Here is a 15989-nt window from a genome sequence, read left to right as displayed (position 1 = left end):
ATAGAAATGGAATATTTCTATATTTCCAACTTTTAGAGTTGTTTATGGCAGTAGGTTAAGTCCAGTAGCCTCACAATGTAATAGAAAAACAGTAGGAAAATAAAACCCTTGTTAATATTATGATCACCACTGAAAATTTATATATTCAGTAGAAAAAAAAGATTGGCACGAATATATCAAACTGTTATGTGGCAGGCCAGGTTAGATGAGATCAGGGCACCGAGGAGGAATTCATACTAATATCTGCTTTCGTGTGTTTCTTTCTAACCCCCTAGTACCTCCCTGCACTTGGCTACTCAAAACGGGTCCACCTGATGAATCCTATGGTTCCAGGATTAACTGGCAGCAAAATGAGCTCTTCTGAAGAGGTAGGTTGCCAGCTCTGACTTGAGTTGAGAAATCTTCAAGAGATGAAGAAATTGAGGACTAGAAAGAACAGTAACCTGGCTAACTAAAATTCTCAAATATCTGAGCTATAAGAAATCTTAAGTTATCCAATTAATTCCAGTGGTTCTTGAGTATTGAAGGACCCAGGGAGCAGTCCTGATGAGATCCAATCATAATTTTAAGTTTTACTGCTGCTGATAAAAAGTACAAGCAAAAGGACTTCCCTGGTGGCGCAGGGGTCGAGTCCGCCTGCCAATGCAGGGGACACGGGTTCAAGCCCTGATCCGGGAAGATCCTACATGCCACAGAGCAACTAAGCCCGTGAGCCCCAACTACTGAAGCCCACACTCCTAGAGCCTGTGCTCCGCAACAAGAGAAGCCACTGCAATGAGAAGCCCATGCACCACAACGAAGAGTAGCCCTCCGCTCGCCACAACTAGAAAAAGTCCCTGCGCGGCAACAAAGACCCAACGCAGCCAAAAATAAATTAAAAAAAAAAATGTACAAGCAAAAGTAGTTTCTTTACCCATAGAACTGTGATAAAAGTCAGCCTTATTAATGAGAAGGCTGTGGTTGCATTTCACCAATTAGCATCTTTTTTAAAAAAATATTTATTATTTATTTATTTATTTGGTTGCACTGGGTCTTAGTTGCAGCTGGCAGATTCCTTAGTTGTGGCTTACAGGCTCCTTAGTTGTGGCATGCGAACCCTTAGTTGCGGCATGCGTGTGGGATATAGTTCCCTGACCAGGGATCAAACCCAGACCCCCTGCATTGGGAGCTCAGAGTCTTTTTTTTTTTTTTTTGCGGTACGCAGGCCTCTCATTGCCGTGGCCTCTCCTGTTGCGAAGCACAGGCTTCGGACGTGCAGGCTCAGTGGCCATGGCTCACAGGCCCAGCCGCTCCGCGGCATGTGGGATCCTCTGAGACCAGGGCACGAACCTGTGTCTCCTGCGTTGGCAGGTGGACTCTCAACCACTGCACCACCGGGGAAGTCCTGAGCATCTTTTTATTTTTCATTTAATTTTTATTTTATATAAAAATTTTATATAAAAAATTAGAGTATAGTTGATTTACAATGTTGTGTTAGTTTCAGGTGTACAGCAAAGTGATTCAATTATACATACACATATATCCATTCTTTTTCCCATTCTTTTCCCGTATAGATCATTACAAAATATTGGGTAGAGTTCCCTGTGCTATACAGTATGTCCTTGTTGACACCAGTTAGCATCTTGATTCTTAGGGTGATGTTTAATATAATAATTTTGATAAATATGATGTCTTTTAACATTTAAAAGTCCTGCTTGGGGAAAGTGCAGTTTTGTTCTGATCACTAAGGCACAGAATAGAAGAATTAGTGGAACTCAAAGATGTGAAAGGTTGGGTTCTGAGTTCCCAAACATGGCTGATCTTCAGAATCAGCTAGGGGACTTTTAGAAAAGAGAGAGAGAGAGAGAGAGAGTTGATTAAGGCCCTGTCCTTAGAGATTCTGATAAAGTGGTTCTGGGAAACAACTCAGGAATCTGTATTTTCTTTCAAAGCTTACTAGCTGATTCTGATTGGAATCATTTTTGGACACTCATCTAGTGCTTTAAGTCTGATTTCTAGATCTTTGTCTGCTCATGAATTGGTAAATATAGGCATAGAAACCGTTATTGTTATTTTTAAAGGAATAGACTCGTTCCTTTTTCTCTCATTAAAATGCCCTATGTGTCAGTTGTTTCTCTGACAAAGTCTATCACTCACCCTATTTAGTAACGTTCACCATATCTTCATCCTGGAAATCAGTGCCAGCAGCAGTTCCTAAATGTGACTGCCGCAGAATCACGTGCAGAGCTTTTTAAAATACAAATGCCTGGGCCAACCCCAAGAAATTTTGATTTATTAGGTTTGGGTGGAGCTGGTAATTTGTGTTATTTTAAGCACCCCAGGTGATTCACATACAGTCGTATGTTGGACCAGAGCTTGGTAACCGCTGGACACAAATGGGCGTTGAGTTCACTCACTCCAAATAAGAAACAAAGCCTGTTACCCTAAAAAGGACAGATGGCTCTAGATAATACCTAATACCTGGTGTTGGTGATGGCTGTGAAACAAGTATTCTGACACACTGCTGATGGCAATGTCACTTGATATATGCCTGTCAGAAAACAGCTTGGGGCCTAGCAGTTTTTGGTAGCTATAATCCTAGAGAAGGCAAAAGGACCTCTGCAGAAATGTTCATCATAGCATTGTATATAGTTTGTAAAAATGAGAACATAATCCAACAGTTTAGAAATTGCCAAATAAATTATGTTGTCACTAATAATTGGGAATATAATACAGCATAAAAATTACAAGTGAAGACTAGGTAGCCACTCAAAAGTACTTATGACACAGTCTCAAGAGAAAAAACACAGGAGGTTTATTCTCCAGCTACAAATTTGTAACGATTCCATATGCTGCAAATAAGGCCTGGGAAGAAGAGAGAAAAATTAAAATATTTTTATTTAGTATTGTGAGTGGTCCTTCACTCCGATTAATTCTGCTTTTGTTAAAAGTCATTTAATGTTTAAATCTTTGTCCAAAAAAATTAAAATACAGATTAGTTGAGCATATTCTCATTTTCAACCACAAGAGGTCCTCCTTTCCTTCCTGGCTTCTAGGAGTCCAAGATAGATCTCCTGGATCGGAAAGAGGATGTGAAGAAAAAACTGAAGAAGGCCTTCTGTGAGCCAGGGAATGTGGAGAACAATGGCGTTCTGTCCTTCATCAAGCACGTCCTCTTTCCCCTCAAGTCTGGTAAGATACTGCCTGTTTTCTTCTCGGAGGCCAGGCTGAAATAGCAAAACCAGTGCTGTGATCATACTTGCGGTTTGTCACAGAGTCTTCCTCCAGGGGCTGGCTTCCCCGAATCTCTGCTCTGATTTCTCATATATTAATGTGTGATTGAAGTGGGGATATCGTTGAGTTATCTGTGTGTTTGTTAACAGGGTAGGTTCTAAGTGGGGTGTCAGGGTGAGCAGGGGTGGTAGAAATGAAGGGGTCAGGCAAGTGGACTAGAGGAATACAAAAGAGATGTAAGACACGATCGTTCCCCCGAGCTTGGATGCTAGCTGGGTATACGACATTGCCACTCATCCAATTTAAAAACAATAAAATGCCATATGATGAAGTTCAAGATATATGGCAGAAACTACAGATACCCATACATTTGGGCCAGGAATGCTGACTTGCCATTATCAGTGAGTTTGTTGGCATGGATCCTTTTTCTTACAGAGTTCGTGATCCTTCGAGATGAAAAATGGGGTGGAAACAAAACCTACACAGCTTACTTGGACCTGGAAAAGGACTTTGCTGATGAGGTAATACCAGAGGAGGAGTAATCTCCACTGAACTCATTCTGACAAATCTCTCCACGTGGCCTCGCCAGGTTTCTTGTTACGTGCCACAGGGCTCTGTCATCATGCTCTTGGGTCCATATATTTTGTATTAATGGCTTAGATTCATGTGGTTCATGGATTAGATTAGCAAATGGCACAAAACTAATATATTGGTGTCCTAATCACACTCCAAAGGACTTAACCTGGAATGAAGGGCCGACAAACTCAACAAGATGAAGCTTTTCAGGGACAGGTACAAAATCAAGGTTCAGAAAAGAGACACAACTATAAAAGAACAGAATAGAGAATACTATTCATTTCAACAAACAATTTAACAAAAGACTCACTAGGTTCGCATGTGTTTGGCACCATGCTAGGGGCTGGCATTACAAAGAGGATTAAATCCTCATGAAGCTCATAGTCCCTAGGAGAGGCAGACATGTAAATAAATAATCATTTACTGGTTACTGTACCAAGTATACATGGTCCAGAAATAGAACAGGAGGAAGTGATTACCTGGCTGTCTGGGAAAGCTTTATGGAGGGGACAACATCCAAACATGGTTTCACTTGAGGATTAGGAGTTCATGAGGAAACCTGTGAGGGAATGCATTGTGCACAGATGTGGTAAGATGAAAACAGCATGGTGTCTAAGGAATCACAAGTGCTTTCGTCTGACTAGAGTCTACAAGGTGATGGGGGGACACTGCGGGAGAGGGAGGCAGGGCCAGATCATGAAGGGAAGGAGTGATAACAGTGTGTATGGGGAATGAAAGGAGAGGTCTTGACTGACTGAATTTGGGCTGAATCAGCAATGTGACGGGGCTGTCAGAAATGTTCATGAGGTCTTGGCCTCAGTCATCAGAAATGTAGAGTCTGGAACCAGGGAGTTGATCGTCCGTTCAGTTCTACATTGTTCTGAGTACCTTTGGGGTTGTGCATTCAGCCCTGGACTTCAATTGTGTGAGGTTTATTTGACAATCTGGGGTGTGTTGGTGGGGAGAGGAAGGATGCCATGATAGGGAACAGACTGCAAACTGTGTCACAAAGCACAGCTGAAAGAACTGGGCATGTTGAGTTGGGAAGCAAGTATGTGTTCACCGATCCTTGAACACAGGAAGGGCTTTCCTGGGAGAGGGGTGAGGTTCCTTCTAGTGGCACCAGATGGTTGAACTAGGGTTGCGGGTGGGGACCACAGGGAGGCTTGTTTAGGCTTGAAGAACTTTCTAGTGGCCTCAATGGTGTGGTGATGGGCAGGGCTGCCTGGCCTGACCTTGCATTCCCCATCACTGAGGTGTTCAGGCAGAGGCCAGAGGACCACTGGAGGCAAGGTTGTATGAGGGTTTGAGCATCAAGTGGAAGAAAAGACTCAATGACCTCTGAGGTCTGAGGGCCCTTAAGGCCCATTTTTTGGACATTTGGCAGCTATTGCTCTGAAACACTTCTGTCTGCCATCTGAGGCAGCCACAGAACCCACACCGCATTCCTCAACCCTGTGAACAGTCCTTTGTGGGACTGATGAGACGGAGTAGAAGAAACACTTCTGAAGAAAGAGTCTGACAGCGTAACCAGCAGCACTTTCTGTGATGGTGGACATGTTCTGTCTGTACTAACACAGTTGCCACTGGCCACATGTGTCTGTTGAACCTCACAATGTGACCAGTAAACTGAGGAACTGAATTTTAACTTCCATTTAAATATGCCCATGAGGCTTGTGGCTACCATATTGGACAGTGCAGGTCTAAAACTTTTCTATTAAAAATGAAACATTCGGGGGCTTCCCTGGTGGTGCAGTGGTTGGGAGTCTGCCTGCCGATGCAGGGGACACGGGTTCATGCCCCGGTCCAGGAAGATCCCAGCTGGGCCCCTGAGCCATGGACGCTGAGCCTGTGCGTCTGGAGCCTGTGCTCCACAACAGGAGACGCCACAACAGTGAGAGGCCCGTGTACCGCAAAAAAAAAAAAAAAAAAAAAGAAACATTCAGGACTTTTCTGGATGGCACAGTGGTTAAGAATCCTCCTGCCAGTGCAGGGGACACGGGTTCAAGCCCTGGTCCGGGAAGATCCCACACGCCGCAGAGCAACTAAGCCCGTGTGCCACAACTACTGACCCCACGTGCCACAACTATTGAAGCCCTCACACCTAGAGCCCACACTCCACAACAAGAGAAGCCACCGCAATGAGAAGCATGCCTACTGCAACGAAGAGTAGCCCCCGCTCGCCACAACTAGAGAAAGCCCATGTGCAGCAACGAAGACCCAACGCAGCCTAAAATAAATAAATTTATTTTTAAAAAAAATGAAACATTCCCGAGGAAACGAAGGAATAACCTCAGAAACAAAAACATAGGCATTGTTTTATTACATGTATTCATACCTAGGGGACGTCCCCTCAGAATATCTTAGAAGATCCTTTGGGGCCAGATTTGGGATGTAAAAGTGGTAGTCACAGGACATGAGAAGAAAAAATGGAATTACTGAGCTCCTACCATGTACTAGCACTACGCACCATTTTTACCCATGTTAAGTGATTTAATCCTTATTCTGACTCTAGCAGGTAAAGGTATTGTTATTTTCATTTTTTAAGTGAAGAATCCAAAGCTCAGAAGGGTTAAGTGCCTGGTTGGGGGTCAGCCAGCTAGCTGGGACTCACCCCAGGTTCTAACTCCAAAGCCCTGTTCTTCCTTCTTGCTCACTCAGCTCCCCCCTCAGGCTGTCTCTAGCTCCTAGCTTCCCTATGTGAATGTTTCCCTACCTGTAAATAACATGTGCTTTACTCCACTACTCTGAGCATAAATGGAGGGACTAGAAGAAGTCGATTAAAAACATTCAGCCTCTAAAAACCCCCAAGTTAGTGTGAAATTCAGTGTCAAAAGACCTGGGTCTTGGACATATTAGATAACCTTTTGACCCTACTTCCCCTTCTCTGCTCTACCAGCTTCACAAGCTTGTTCTGAGGTTCAAATAAGACTCTGCTCAGAAAACACCCTGCATCCTATACGCACATTATTCTTAGTAGATTCAGGTGTCCTGTGCCCAGTTCACCTGTTCCAGTGCCCCTTCTCATCTGGCCTTGTACACTTGCAGGTTGTGCACCCTGGAGACCTAAAGAATTCTGTTGAAGTTGCCCTCAACAAGTTGCTGGATCCCATCCGGGAAAAGTTTAATACCCCTGCACTAAAGAAACTGTGCAGCGCTGCCTACCCAGATCCCTCGAAGCAGAGTAAGGCCAGCTGGGGAGGGGTCGGGCTTGGGGGGGTTGGGTGTGACATCATCAGGTAGAGAGCCTGTTAGTGGGCCTCAGAAAAGGGTCTGTCTTCAATTCAGGCCCAAGAAGCCGGTGGTGGGGGCATGGTCTGAAGTGCAGGAATGTCATGCCCCGTTGACTGGTGGAATGGAACTCCAGTCATCTTGAATTTGGTTTGGTGGGTACTATGAAGTGATTACATCCTGCTGTACCAACACTGCTGTGAGTGCTGGTTTGAGACATGTACTTTGATCCTTTCACAAAATCCGCCTCTTCAGTAAAGGAGACCAATTGGGTTAGACCATTAGGGTAACAGCTGCTTGGGCAGGGTCTGCGCAGCATCTCAGGGAAGCTCATCTCTAGATTTGCCCAGTTCCCTTCACGTGCTCCTGACTGGTTCTTAGTTGGCCAGCCACGCATCCACGATGCTGAGATAACATTGAGAGTCTTGTGTGGCCCTGCCAGAAAAGGAGGAATGGCTGAATATATGTGGAATGCCCGAATGGTGGCAAAGCTACACTTGGCCCCTCCCCTCCCCTCCAGCCCAATACCTGAAGGAGAGAGAGATGAAATCTGGCATGTCACTTCTCAAAGGCTGCTGGCTCTGTTTTAAAGAAGGTATAATTCGGTGGGTAGATTCTGGGGATTCTGCACTAAGTCCTGCTAGTGTCATTTGCGGGGATCAGCAGCTGACCTGTTATGGGAAGGAGGAGAGTTCTGAGCCTTGGGTTCTTCTCATCTCCAGAGCCGGTTGCCAAAGGCCCAGCCAAGAATTCAGAACCAGAGGAGGTCATCCCATCCCGCCTGGATATCCGTGTGGGGAGAGTCATAAGTGTGGACAAGGTACTCATTTTCCACCACATCCCGGAGAGGCAGACAGGAGTCAGGTTTGTCTGCTTCCATCTGGAGGAAACCTGGCCTGGGATGGGAAGTAACATCCCTGAGGTCATATTGCGAGTCAGAACCCAGGCATCTAATTCCAGGCATCAGGCTTTTCCTTTGCTATCTCTGGACCTTATTCAAACAAACACAGCCAGGAACTCAGAATACGGAGGGATGTTAGTCAGAAGGAGCTTGTTTACCTACCAAATCCAGTCTGATTGACTCACCTGGTCTCTCCCAGCTTGTCTGGACTAGCCACAGGCCTTATCTTGGATCAGCTGCTTTGTCCTTCCCTCTCCCCACCCCAGGAAATGGTGAAGGGAGGACTTCCTTTTTCCAGAGGCAGATGGCTATGCAACCAGTGGCCTGGGACCAGTGGTCTGGGTATTTTTTTCTCCCAGTATTGATTTACTTTTCACCATATTAGACTAACCACCAAAACTACCTTGAAATAGCTGCTGATGCTCTTGTTTCGGATGGTGAAGCCAGCAGCTGCCTCTTGTCTTCCAGTCCCCCCAGGACTGGGATTGATCTGGTGCACACATGGCCATAATGGTGGCCACCCAGGCAGTTCAGGCCATTTTAACCTCTGTTAGAGGTTCCTTCCACTTCTAACACAAGTAATTAGGCTCACGTTACTCAAATCTGCCTCTTTGGGGCCCCTTCTCATGTCTGCTGCCTGGGACCTGGAGAGTTAGGGCTAAGAGGGTTCCTCCAGGGCCTCAGTAAGGAGTGGATGCCTGTTTCTGGAGTCAGAGGGTTCACCAGGCCCCATGATCTATTCCATTATGATGTTCTCTGAGCCTGACATCTCCTGCTGGCAGCACCCGGATGCAGACAGCCTGTATGTGGAGAAGATTGATGTGGGGGAAGCTGAACCACGGACTGTGGTGAGTGGCCTGGTGCAGTTTGCGCCCAGGGAGGAACTGCAGGACAGGCTGGTGGTGGTGCTGTGCAATCTGAAACCCCAGAAGATGAGAGGAATCGAGTCCAAAGGCATGCTTCTGTGTGCTTCTATGTGAGTGCGGACTTGGGGGGTGGGGAGCACAGGGCCTGGGGAGGCCCGGAAGAGGGGGGATTAGCCCACATGCTGCCCTTCCACATGCCAGGTGGAGGCCCTGAGAAGACTACCCAAAAGATGATGCATGGAGGGATTATTTATTGTACAAGAGCCGTGGATGAAGCACTTTACCTAAAGTTAACTTTATTGAAAAAGGAATTGAAGATTCTAAGCTGTGTGCATGCTCTGGTCTCTCTACTAGTAAGAGGTGAAACCAGGATTCAGACCCAGTTCACTGGCTGTTATGTCATATACTTCCTCTCCTAAAAGCCCAGATTTTGGAGTCTCTCCTGACATAGAATTTCAGTTCAGCCCTGGTTAACCCAATGCGGGTGATATCCAGAGACGTAGAACAGCAGTGAAGTACTCCTAGGGCCCTGGCATTGAGGGTTCCCTAGATCCCATTAGGCCCCTAGGAAAAGGCCCCAGTGCTTTGGCCTCCATGGCAGCTGGAGACAGTCCATAGCCTCACTCTTATCTTGTCCTGTGTGTCTTCCCAGAGAAGGAGCAAGCCGCAAGGTTGAGCCTCTGGACCCTCCTGCCGGCTCTGCTCCTGGTGAGCGAGTGTTTGTGAAGGGCTATGAGAAAGGCCAACCAGATGAAGAGCTTAAGCCCAAGAAGAAAGTCTTTGAGAAACTGCAGGTAACAATCTGCACTTTTTCCCTCATACCAGGGCCGCCTGGACTGTCTCCAGATTGCTCTGTTCCTGAATCCACACCTGCCCTTTTCCCAGCTGGGCCTTCCTGCGTCTAAGCCCCTCTCTTCCTTCTTCATTCCAGACCTGTCAAATGAGGTGCCTGAGGAGCCTGTGGGCCCTCGCAGGTACTGAGCACTGACAGACTGTTTGAGGCACTGTGTCAGGGACTTGAGACATTTCCTCATTTGACCTTCCGTCTGTGATAGCTTATCCCCAATTTATCTGGCAGGATACCTGCCAAGGCCACACAGGGTCACCAGAAATGATGGAGCCAGGATCAGAGCCCTCCCGGGGTCCCTCCTGCCCACCTTGATGAGAGCACTCATTCTCTTTGCTTCAGGGGCATTGACTCACATGGCCTGCCCCGAATTCTTGCATTCATTCAGCATCCTAATATATGCGTCCGGCACTCTTCTAGGTGCTTGGGCTACATCACTGAGTAAAGCAGCAGAGATTCACTCTCCTCGTGGAACTAACACTACACGTGTGACTTTTCCTAGTTAGTTCCTTCTTTCCTCAACTAGACAGTATTTCTGGAGGGCGTTTAGAGTGGTTTCTACGCCTCCATCCTCCTGCAAGTGGCAAATGGCTTTGTCCCCTCCCTCCTTTCCTAGTTTTCCAGGCCAGTTTTTTGAATCCACTGTTTTTTTCTAGCTATAAAATAAATTTTCATTGTAGAAGTGGCTAAAATGTAGGGGAAAATGAAGAAAATAAAACATCCACAGTCCCGCTACCTAGAGATGCTGAAAAATGTCATTAGTGATTATTCCTTCTGGAATTTCTCTATGCATAGTGATAATATATTTATTGTTTGAGTCATACCATGTTTATTGTTCTTTTTTTTAAAAATATTTATTTGGCTGTGTCGGGTCTTCCTTGCGGCATGGTGGGATCTGCTCGTTGCTCTTTGCTGCAGTGCGGGCTTCTCTCTAGTTGTGGCCTGCGGGTTTTCTCTTCTCTAGTTGTGGCACGGGCTCCAGAGCACGTGGCTCTATGGTTTGCGGTATGCGGGCTCTAGTTGAGGCACGTGAGCTCAGTAGTTGTGGCGCGCAGGCTTAGTTGCCCCGCAGCATGTGGGATCTTAGTTCCCTGACCAGAGATCGAACCCGCATCCCCTGCATTGGAATGCAGATTCTTTACACTGGACCACCAGGGAAGTCCCTCTTCTTCTTTTTTTTTTCTTTTAATTTAACTTTAGGCCTCAAAGATTTCCCCATCTTCTTAAATACTGAGGGGCGGGGGGAGAACATACACACAACACACACACACATATACATACATATATACAGTATTATATCATAACGATCATAATTTACCCAGACCTTATTAGACATTGAGGTGGTTCTCAGTTTTTCACTCTTAGAATGCTACGATGGATGTCCTGGTACCTAGTTCTTTGTATTTATTCATGATTATTTTCTACAACTAAATCCCTAAAATGGACTTACCTTAGGCAAAAGAAAGAAATACCTTGAAACGAAAGCTTTTCGCAAACTGCCCTCTTAGAGAAGTTGAGTCAATTTATACTACTAGTGGTATAAGAGTCTTTGTTTTCTTGTAGTCTTGCCACCATCACTATAATCACTTTTGTTGTTGTTTTCTTGTCCAGGCTGACTTCAGAATTTCTGAGGAGTTGCATCGCACAGTGGAAGCAAACCAACTTCATGACCAAGCTAGGGTACATCTCCTGTAAATCACTGAAAGGGGGGAACATCAGCTAGCCAACCTGGCGTCTTCCTCCCTTCTCTCATCATCCTGAGTCATCTGCTGTCTCCTTAATTTGCTACATCCATCATCTGCTTACCCATCTCCCAGGACACTGAAGCAGGAAGTTTGGGACTCTGTGAGGTGCAAGACTCAGTGAGGTGCAGCTCAGCCTCCCCAGGATCCAGGATCATCCTGTCTGGCTGCAGGGAAAGGCTGACCTCCCGGGTAGTGATGAGCACGGGGCAATGCAGGGAGTGCAGCCCTACCTTCTTCCCTTGGCAGCTGACCTGACAAATCTGGTTTCAATATGATGTTAACTCAGAAAAAGTTTATGCCATAATCCTTGTAACTGGAAAAATATTGGTTTCCAGTTTTCTTAGCGTTATCCCAGCAGCTATGCCTCTGGCTGGGATCTGGTGCCTGAACTGGGCTAATTACAGCCTCTCCCCAACAGGAAACTGTGGGATTTGAAAAGGGAAGGGAAGGCAAAACAGAGAACCTAGTGGTCTACCAAGTGGTTGGCACCTTTCCCGAATGCCTGCCAGCCCTGAGGCTTGTCGCTGGGTCAGAGCCTGCCCCAGGACTCCTGGATTGCCCTTTGATCCTGCTGGGGGGACACTCCCTAAACCAGCTGCGTGTTATTGGATGCACAGCCTGGTTCTTTCTTCAGGGAGGGTGCGGTGCTTCTCCATAAGGCATCTCAATCAGGACCACTAAGCATCATTGTCATAAATTCAAATAAAATGTCTGAACAAGGGTGTCCGGACAGGACCTGTCTGTGAGCTGCACCATCTCAGGAAAGGAGAACACAGCGTGTAGCAGCTTCTGGGCCCCTCACCCAGCCTCGGGCTGTTTTGTATCTTGGACTTTTGACCCTGTAATGGGAGCGGGGGTGGACTAGGCTGGATGGGCAGACACCTTGACTTCCCCTTTAGCAGTGTTAAAAAGAAGAGGCTCACTTTAGGGTCCAGAACATTGTCCCCTTCTAAATGTGGGCCCAGACCACGACCTTGACCCACCCCATTAAGAAGCAGCAGCCACAGCCAAGTTTTAATCATTTAATTAATTAACATCTTCGAATGAAACCCACACAGAGCTTTTTCCATGTGTATCACTCCAGCTTCAGAGCAGAGGGAATAGATTGTATAGACATATCAAAGACTCAGAAACTTAAAGAAATATATATATATATATATATATGTGTGTGTGTGTATACACATATATATATATGTGTATACACACACACACTTCTCTAACATTTTTATGGAAATTAAAAATCAGAGGCTTTTGGTCTCCATGTGCACTAGGGCAAGCTCATTTACCCAAGAGGACAAAAGGACTTGCCTCTTGGAGATCCTCCCTTCTCCTTTCTACTCTGTTCCACCCAGTGGGAAAACAAGCTCAGAGGAGTCTTAACTGAAGACAAGGGGCTCCAGTAACATAGGAAGGGGAGGGAAAGAAACACAGAAGGTGGGCTCCCTCCTACCTCCAGCAGCTCCGAGGCTGCTGCCAGGGCCTGGTGTCATGGAAGCTTTGGCCTGGTCTTGGTTCCTGGTTCCTGGTTCCCGGTTCCCGGGGGGTTGAATCAGGAGCTCTGAGCAGGGAGGGGCTTACTGACTGTCCTCTTTCCCCAACTCACTGGGCAGGCACAACACATACCCAGCAGCAGCTCTCCATTACCCAAAGGGCAGGGAAGAACATTGGTTTATAGCTACAGAGAGAAGAGAATAGTGAGAGAGGGCCATAGGAAGCTGGGATCTCAGATCACATCCCCTGTGTTCCCAGCTCTTTTTCTGGGAGGGGGTCAACCTCTCTCCTGGGTGGAGGAGAAGCAGCTAAAAGCAAGGTCCCTTGCCCGGCTCAAGCCTGAGTCACCGTTGAGGAAAGAGGATCAAGACCGAAGGGGTGACCTGGTGACAGCCATGCTGCAGTGGAAGGAGGCACTAGGGCCACCCCCGTGGGGCCACCGGGGCCAGTGAGGAAACCAGCTTACCGAGATAGGTGGCACAGGTTGAAAGTGGGAAGGTCAGCAAAATTCCTGGAGGAGAGATCAGTAGCAGAGGCTGATGTCTAGGGGGGGAACCACCCAGCCCGCCCCTAGGAGCGCTGAGTTCCCCCTCATTGACTAGGGAAGAGTCTGTCATAGAATGCACCTTTGCTTCCCATCCTGTCACTCAGTGTCAGCTCTCCCCAGTGGAACCACCTGTGCTGAAAGGCAGCTGCAGAAAGACGTGCTCAGAGCAGAGTAAAGGTCAGAGGATATAATCCATAGGGCCGGGTCCTGGGCCCACTGCCCAAATAGGCTCTTCCCTGCCAGACCCCACCCCTCCATCCATGTCCTCAGTACTTCCTGTCGAGCTGACAGGAACCCAGCTTTGCCATGGCCTGCGGCTCCGGCCTCTGAAGAGTCGTGTCCACCCACCCCAACCTGATCAAGTAAAACAGGGCCAAGTGCCCCATGACGTGACTCTCTACTCTGTTCTCCCACTCTCTCAGGACAGAGCGAGCCTGTGGACCTCCCCTCTGGTTCTTTCTCCCCCACCCATTTGGGCCCTGGCAGTCTCCCACTTCCTGTCCCCTGCACGGAGCACCTGGCAGAACCAGAAGGCAGGAGGCTGGTTGGTGGTAAGTTGAGGCACAGGAGGGCCAACCCCCGCTGCACCTTTTGTGCTTTGGAATTCCACAGCCCCACTCCTGCCTCCAGCCTGGAGAAGCCTGTGGGAATATGACGACTTGCCGACCTCCAAGAACTAAGAAAAGTTGCAAACTGGATCGGAGGAGGGGGACAGATTAGTCCCAGCCATGGGCTGGCTACTGGGGACTGATGCTGCTGCCATGTAAACAGGCCCCTGGAATGTGGCTTCGCGGGCCCTGGAGGAGGGACATGCAGCCACTTTTCAAAAGTGCTTTGATTCTTGACTACAGCATGTGCATGATTTGGACATTTAAAAAAACAGGAAAAAAAAAAAAACCTCAGGTGAGGTGTTCTGTTCCCAATTCTGTGGCCTTGAGGCCAGCAGGGGGCACAGACACCCACTCCCACCAGCTACCTCCTTCAAGATGAGGCTAAGGCCACGACTGAAGCGGCAGCTGCCAGAGGTGAATCCATTCAGGAAAAGGCATTGAGAGCCGGATGACTTGGAGGACAGGAGCCACACCAGGCTTGCGTAAATATTGAAGGCCATGGAGGTTAAGGCTGCAGGCGTCCTCCCTATTAGGTTAAGTGTCTGCCGTATCCTCTCATCCTTGGAGCCGCTCAGGTCCCTGAGATTGTATTCCTGGGATGGGTCAGCAGTGCCAGCAAGGTGCCTGGTGGTCAGACCAGCTCTTTCTGTGGGTCTGTGGAGAGAAAAGGGATACTCAGCAAGGGACCCCCTAGCTTGGTTCTGACCACTAAGAGCCCAGGGCACATCCTCACCCCCTCACTTTACTGACCACGACAGCAGCACTGAGCTGGACATTTTACAAACGTTCCCTCTGCCACTATAATGTATCGTTGCCTCACACTTTACAGTGAGGAACCCGAGGCTAGGATGGGTAGATAAAATGGCAAAGTTGGAATTCAAACTTCAAATTTCAGTAGGTCTGACTCCAAAGCCCAACAATCCATGCTCCTTCAGTGCAGCTCATCAGAGGTGACAGGTCACCCTTCCCAGGCACCCCGAGACCAGAATCCAAGAGCAAATCCCTAATGGCAGGACTTCTGATACCTGTTTCCCATGACCAGTGATGGGACCCACACCCCACCCCTCCCTGCCCACCGTACCTGTGCCAGGCAGGCCCAGCTTCTCCTCTGGACCCACCCGCTGCAGCACACCTCCATTCTCTGCCAGCTCCTCCTTAGTCCTGTCCTCGGCATGGGGGAGCCCGTTGGTGGGAGGAGCAGGAAGGGGCTCAGCCCGAGGAAAGCTGGGGGAGGTGGGGGGGGCAACTCCCCCAGAAGGCTTGCGGGCCACAGGCGGGGGGGCCTTAGGTGGCTTCTTTGGGGCCTGGGGTGGCCGTTGGTCTGAGACACTCCGAAGTTCAGCTATCAGGTTCCGCTGGAGGTCAGCCTGGGTCTCAGGGGACACGGGCCGCTCCAGCTGCAGCTTCTTGGTGCCCTTGGAGAAGATGAAGCTGGCCGTAGAGGCAGGGGACCGCGGCTCTGCCTCAGGTGGTCCATTGGGCTGGGCACTCACAGGGCCCACGCTGGCAGCCAGATTGGAGGACTTGAGCCGAACAGCAGCGTGGAGCCCTGAGGAGGCAGGCGCTGGGCTGGCCCGCCCTGACAGGGCCCTTCGCAGTGGCTTCTGGGGGGCCGACGGCCCTGATGCTGGAGTCGGAGCCACTGTGGCAGTGCCTACAGAGCGCAGCCGAACCATCTGCAGGAGTGAAGGTGTGACCAGGGGTGCACCAGCATCCTCCCTGGGAAGGCCGCCACCCTTGCTGCAGCCCCCTGGTTCCCTCCGAGGGACCTTGGCCTGAAGCCCTGGGACAGAACCAGCAGCAGATGGGGCTGGCAGAGCTGGAGGAAGATCTGGGGTACCACAGGGCTGGCTCTGGAAAGAGACAGTAGCTAAGGAGGGCTCTGGGGGCCGTGAAGGGTCTGCAGGCTCAGGGCTGGCCACAGAGAAAAAGGCCTCCTCGGGTGGAGGGAAGTCAGCCAT

General features: G+C 48.6%; 2 protein-coding genes across 4 annotated transcripts in view; one reads left to right on the top strand and one right to left on the bottom strand.

The window, feature by feature from the left end:
- Positions 1-12114, top strand: part of YARS1 (tyrosyl-tRNA synthetase 1) — a 30305-nt gene extending 18191 nt beyond the window's left edge. For 2 of the 3 annotated variants that reach the window (XM_032625766.1, XM_032625782.1), the window contains exons 6-13: positions 276-368; positions 3036-3171; positions 3649-3734; positions 6838-6973; positions 7743-7840; positions 8704-8897; positions 9440-9581; positions 11246-12114. In XM_032625766.1, coding sequence (XP_032481657.1) covers positions 276-368; positions 3036-3171; positions 3649-3734; positions 6838-6973; positions 7743-7840; positions 8704-8897; positions 9440-9581; positions 11246-11329 — 969 coding nt within the window. In that variant the 3' untranslated portion in view covers positions 11330-12114. The remainder of the gene's footprint in view (positions 1-275; positions 369-3035; positions 3172-3648; positions 3735-6837; positions 6974-7742; positions 7841-8703; positions 8898-9439; positions 9582-11245) is intronic. The other variant, XM_032625774.1, reaches the window with a different exon arrangement.
- A 273-nt stretch (positions 12115-12387) lies between these two features.
- The window catches only part of KIAA1522 (KIAA1522 ortholog), a 28351-nt gene continuing 24749 nt past the window's right edge, over positions 12388-15989 (bottom strand). Inside the window, 2 exon segments of the mRNA XM_032625752.1 lie at positions 12388-14682; positions 15110-15989. Coding sequence (XP_032481643.1) covers positions 14660-14682; positions 15110-15989 — 903 coding nt within the window. The 3' untranslated portion in view covers positions 12388-14659.

The sequence above is a fragment of the Phocoena sinus genome, chromosome 1 (genome assembly GCF_008692025.1).
Source record: "Phocoena sinus isolate mPhoSin1 chromosome 1, mPhoSin1.pri, whole genome shotgun sequence".
NCBI lineage: Eukaryota > Metazoa > Chordata > Mammalia > Artiodactyla > Phocoenidae > Phocoena > Phocoena sinus.
The sequence above is the reverse complement of the archived record's forward strand: the minus strand, read 5'-3'. Positions and strand labels throughout refer to the sequence as shown.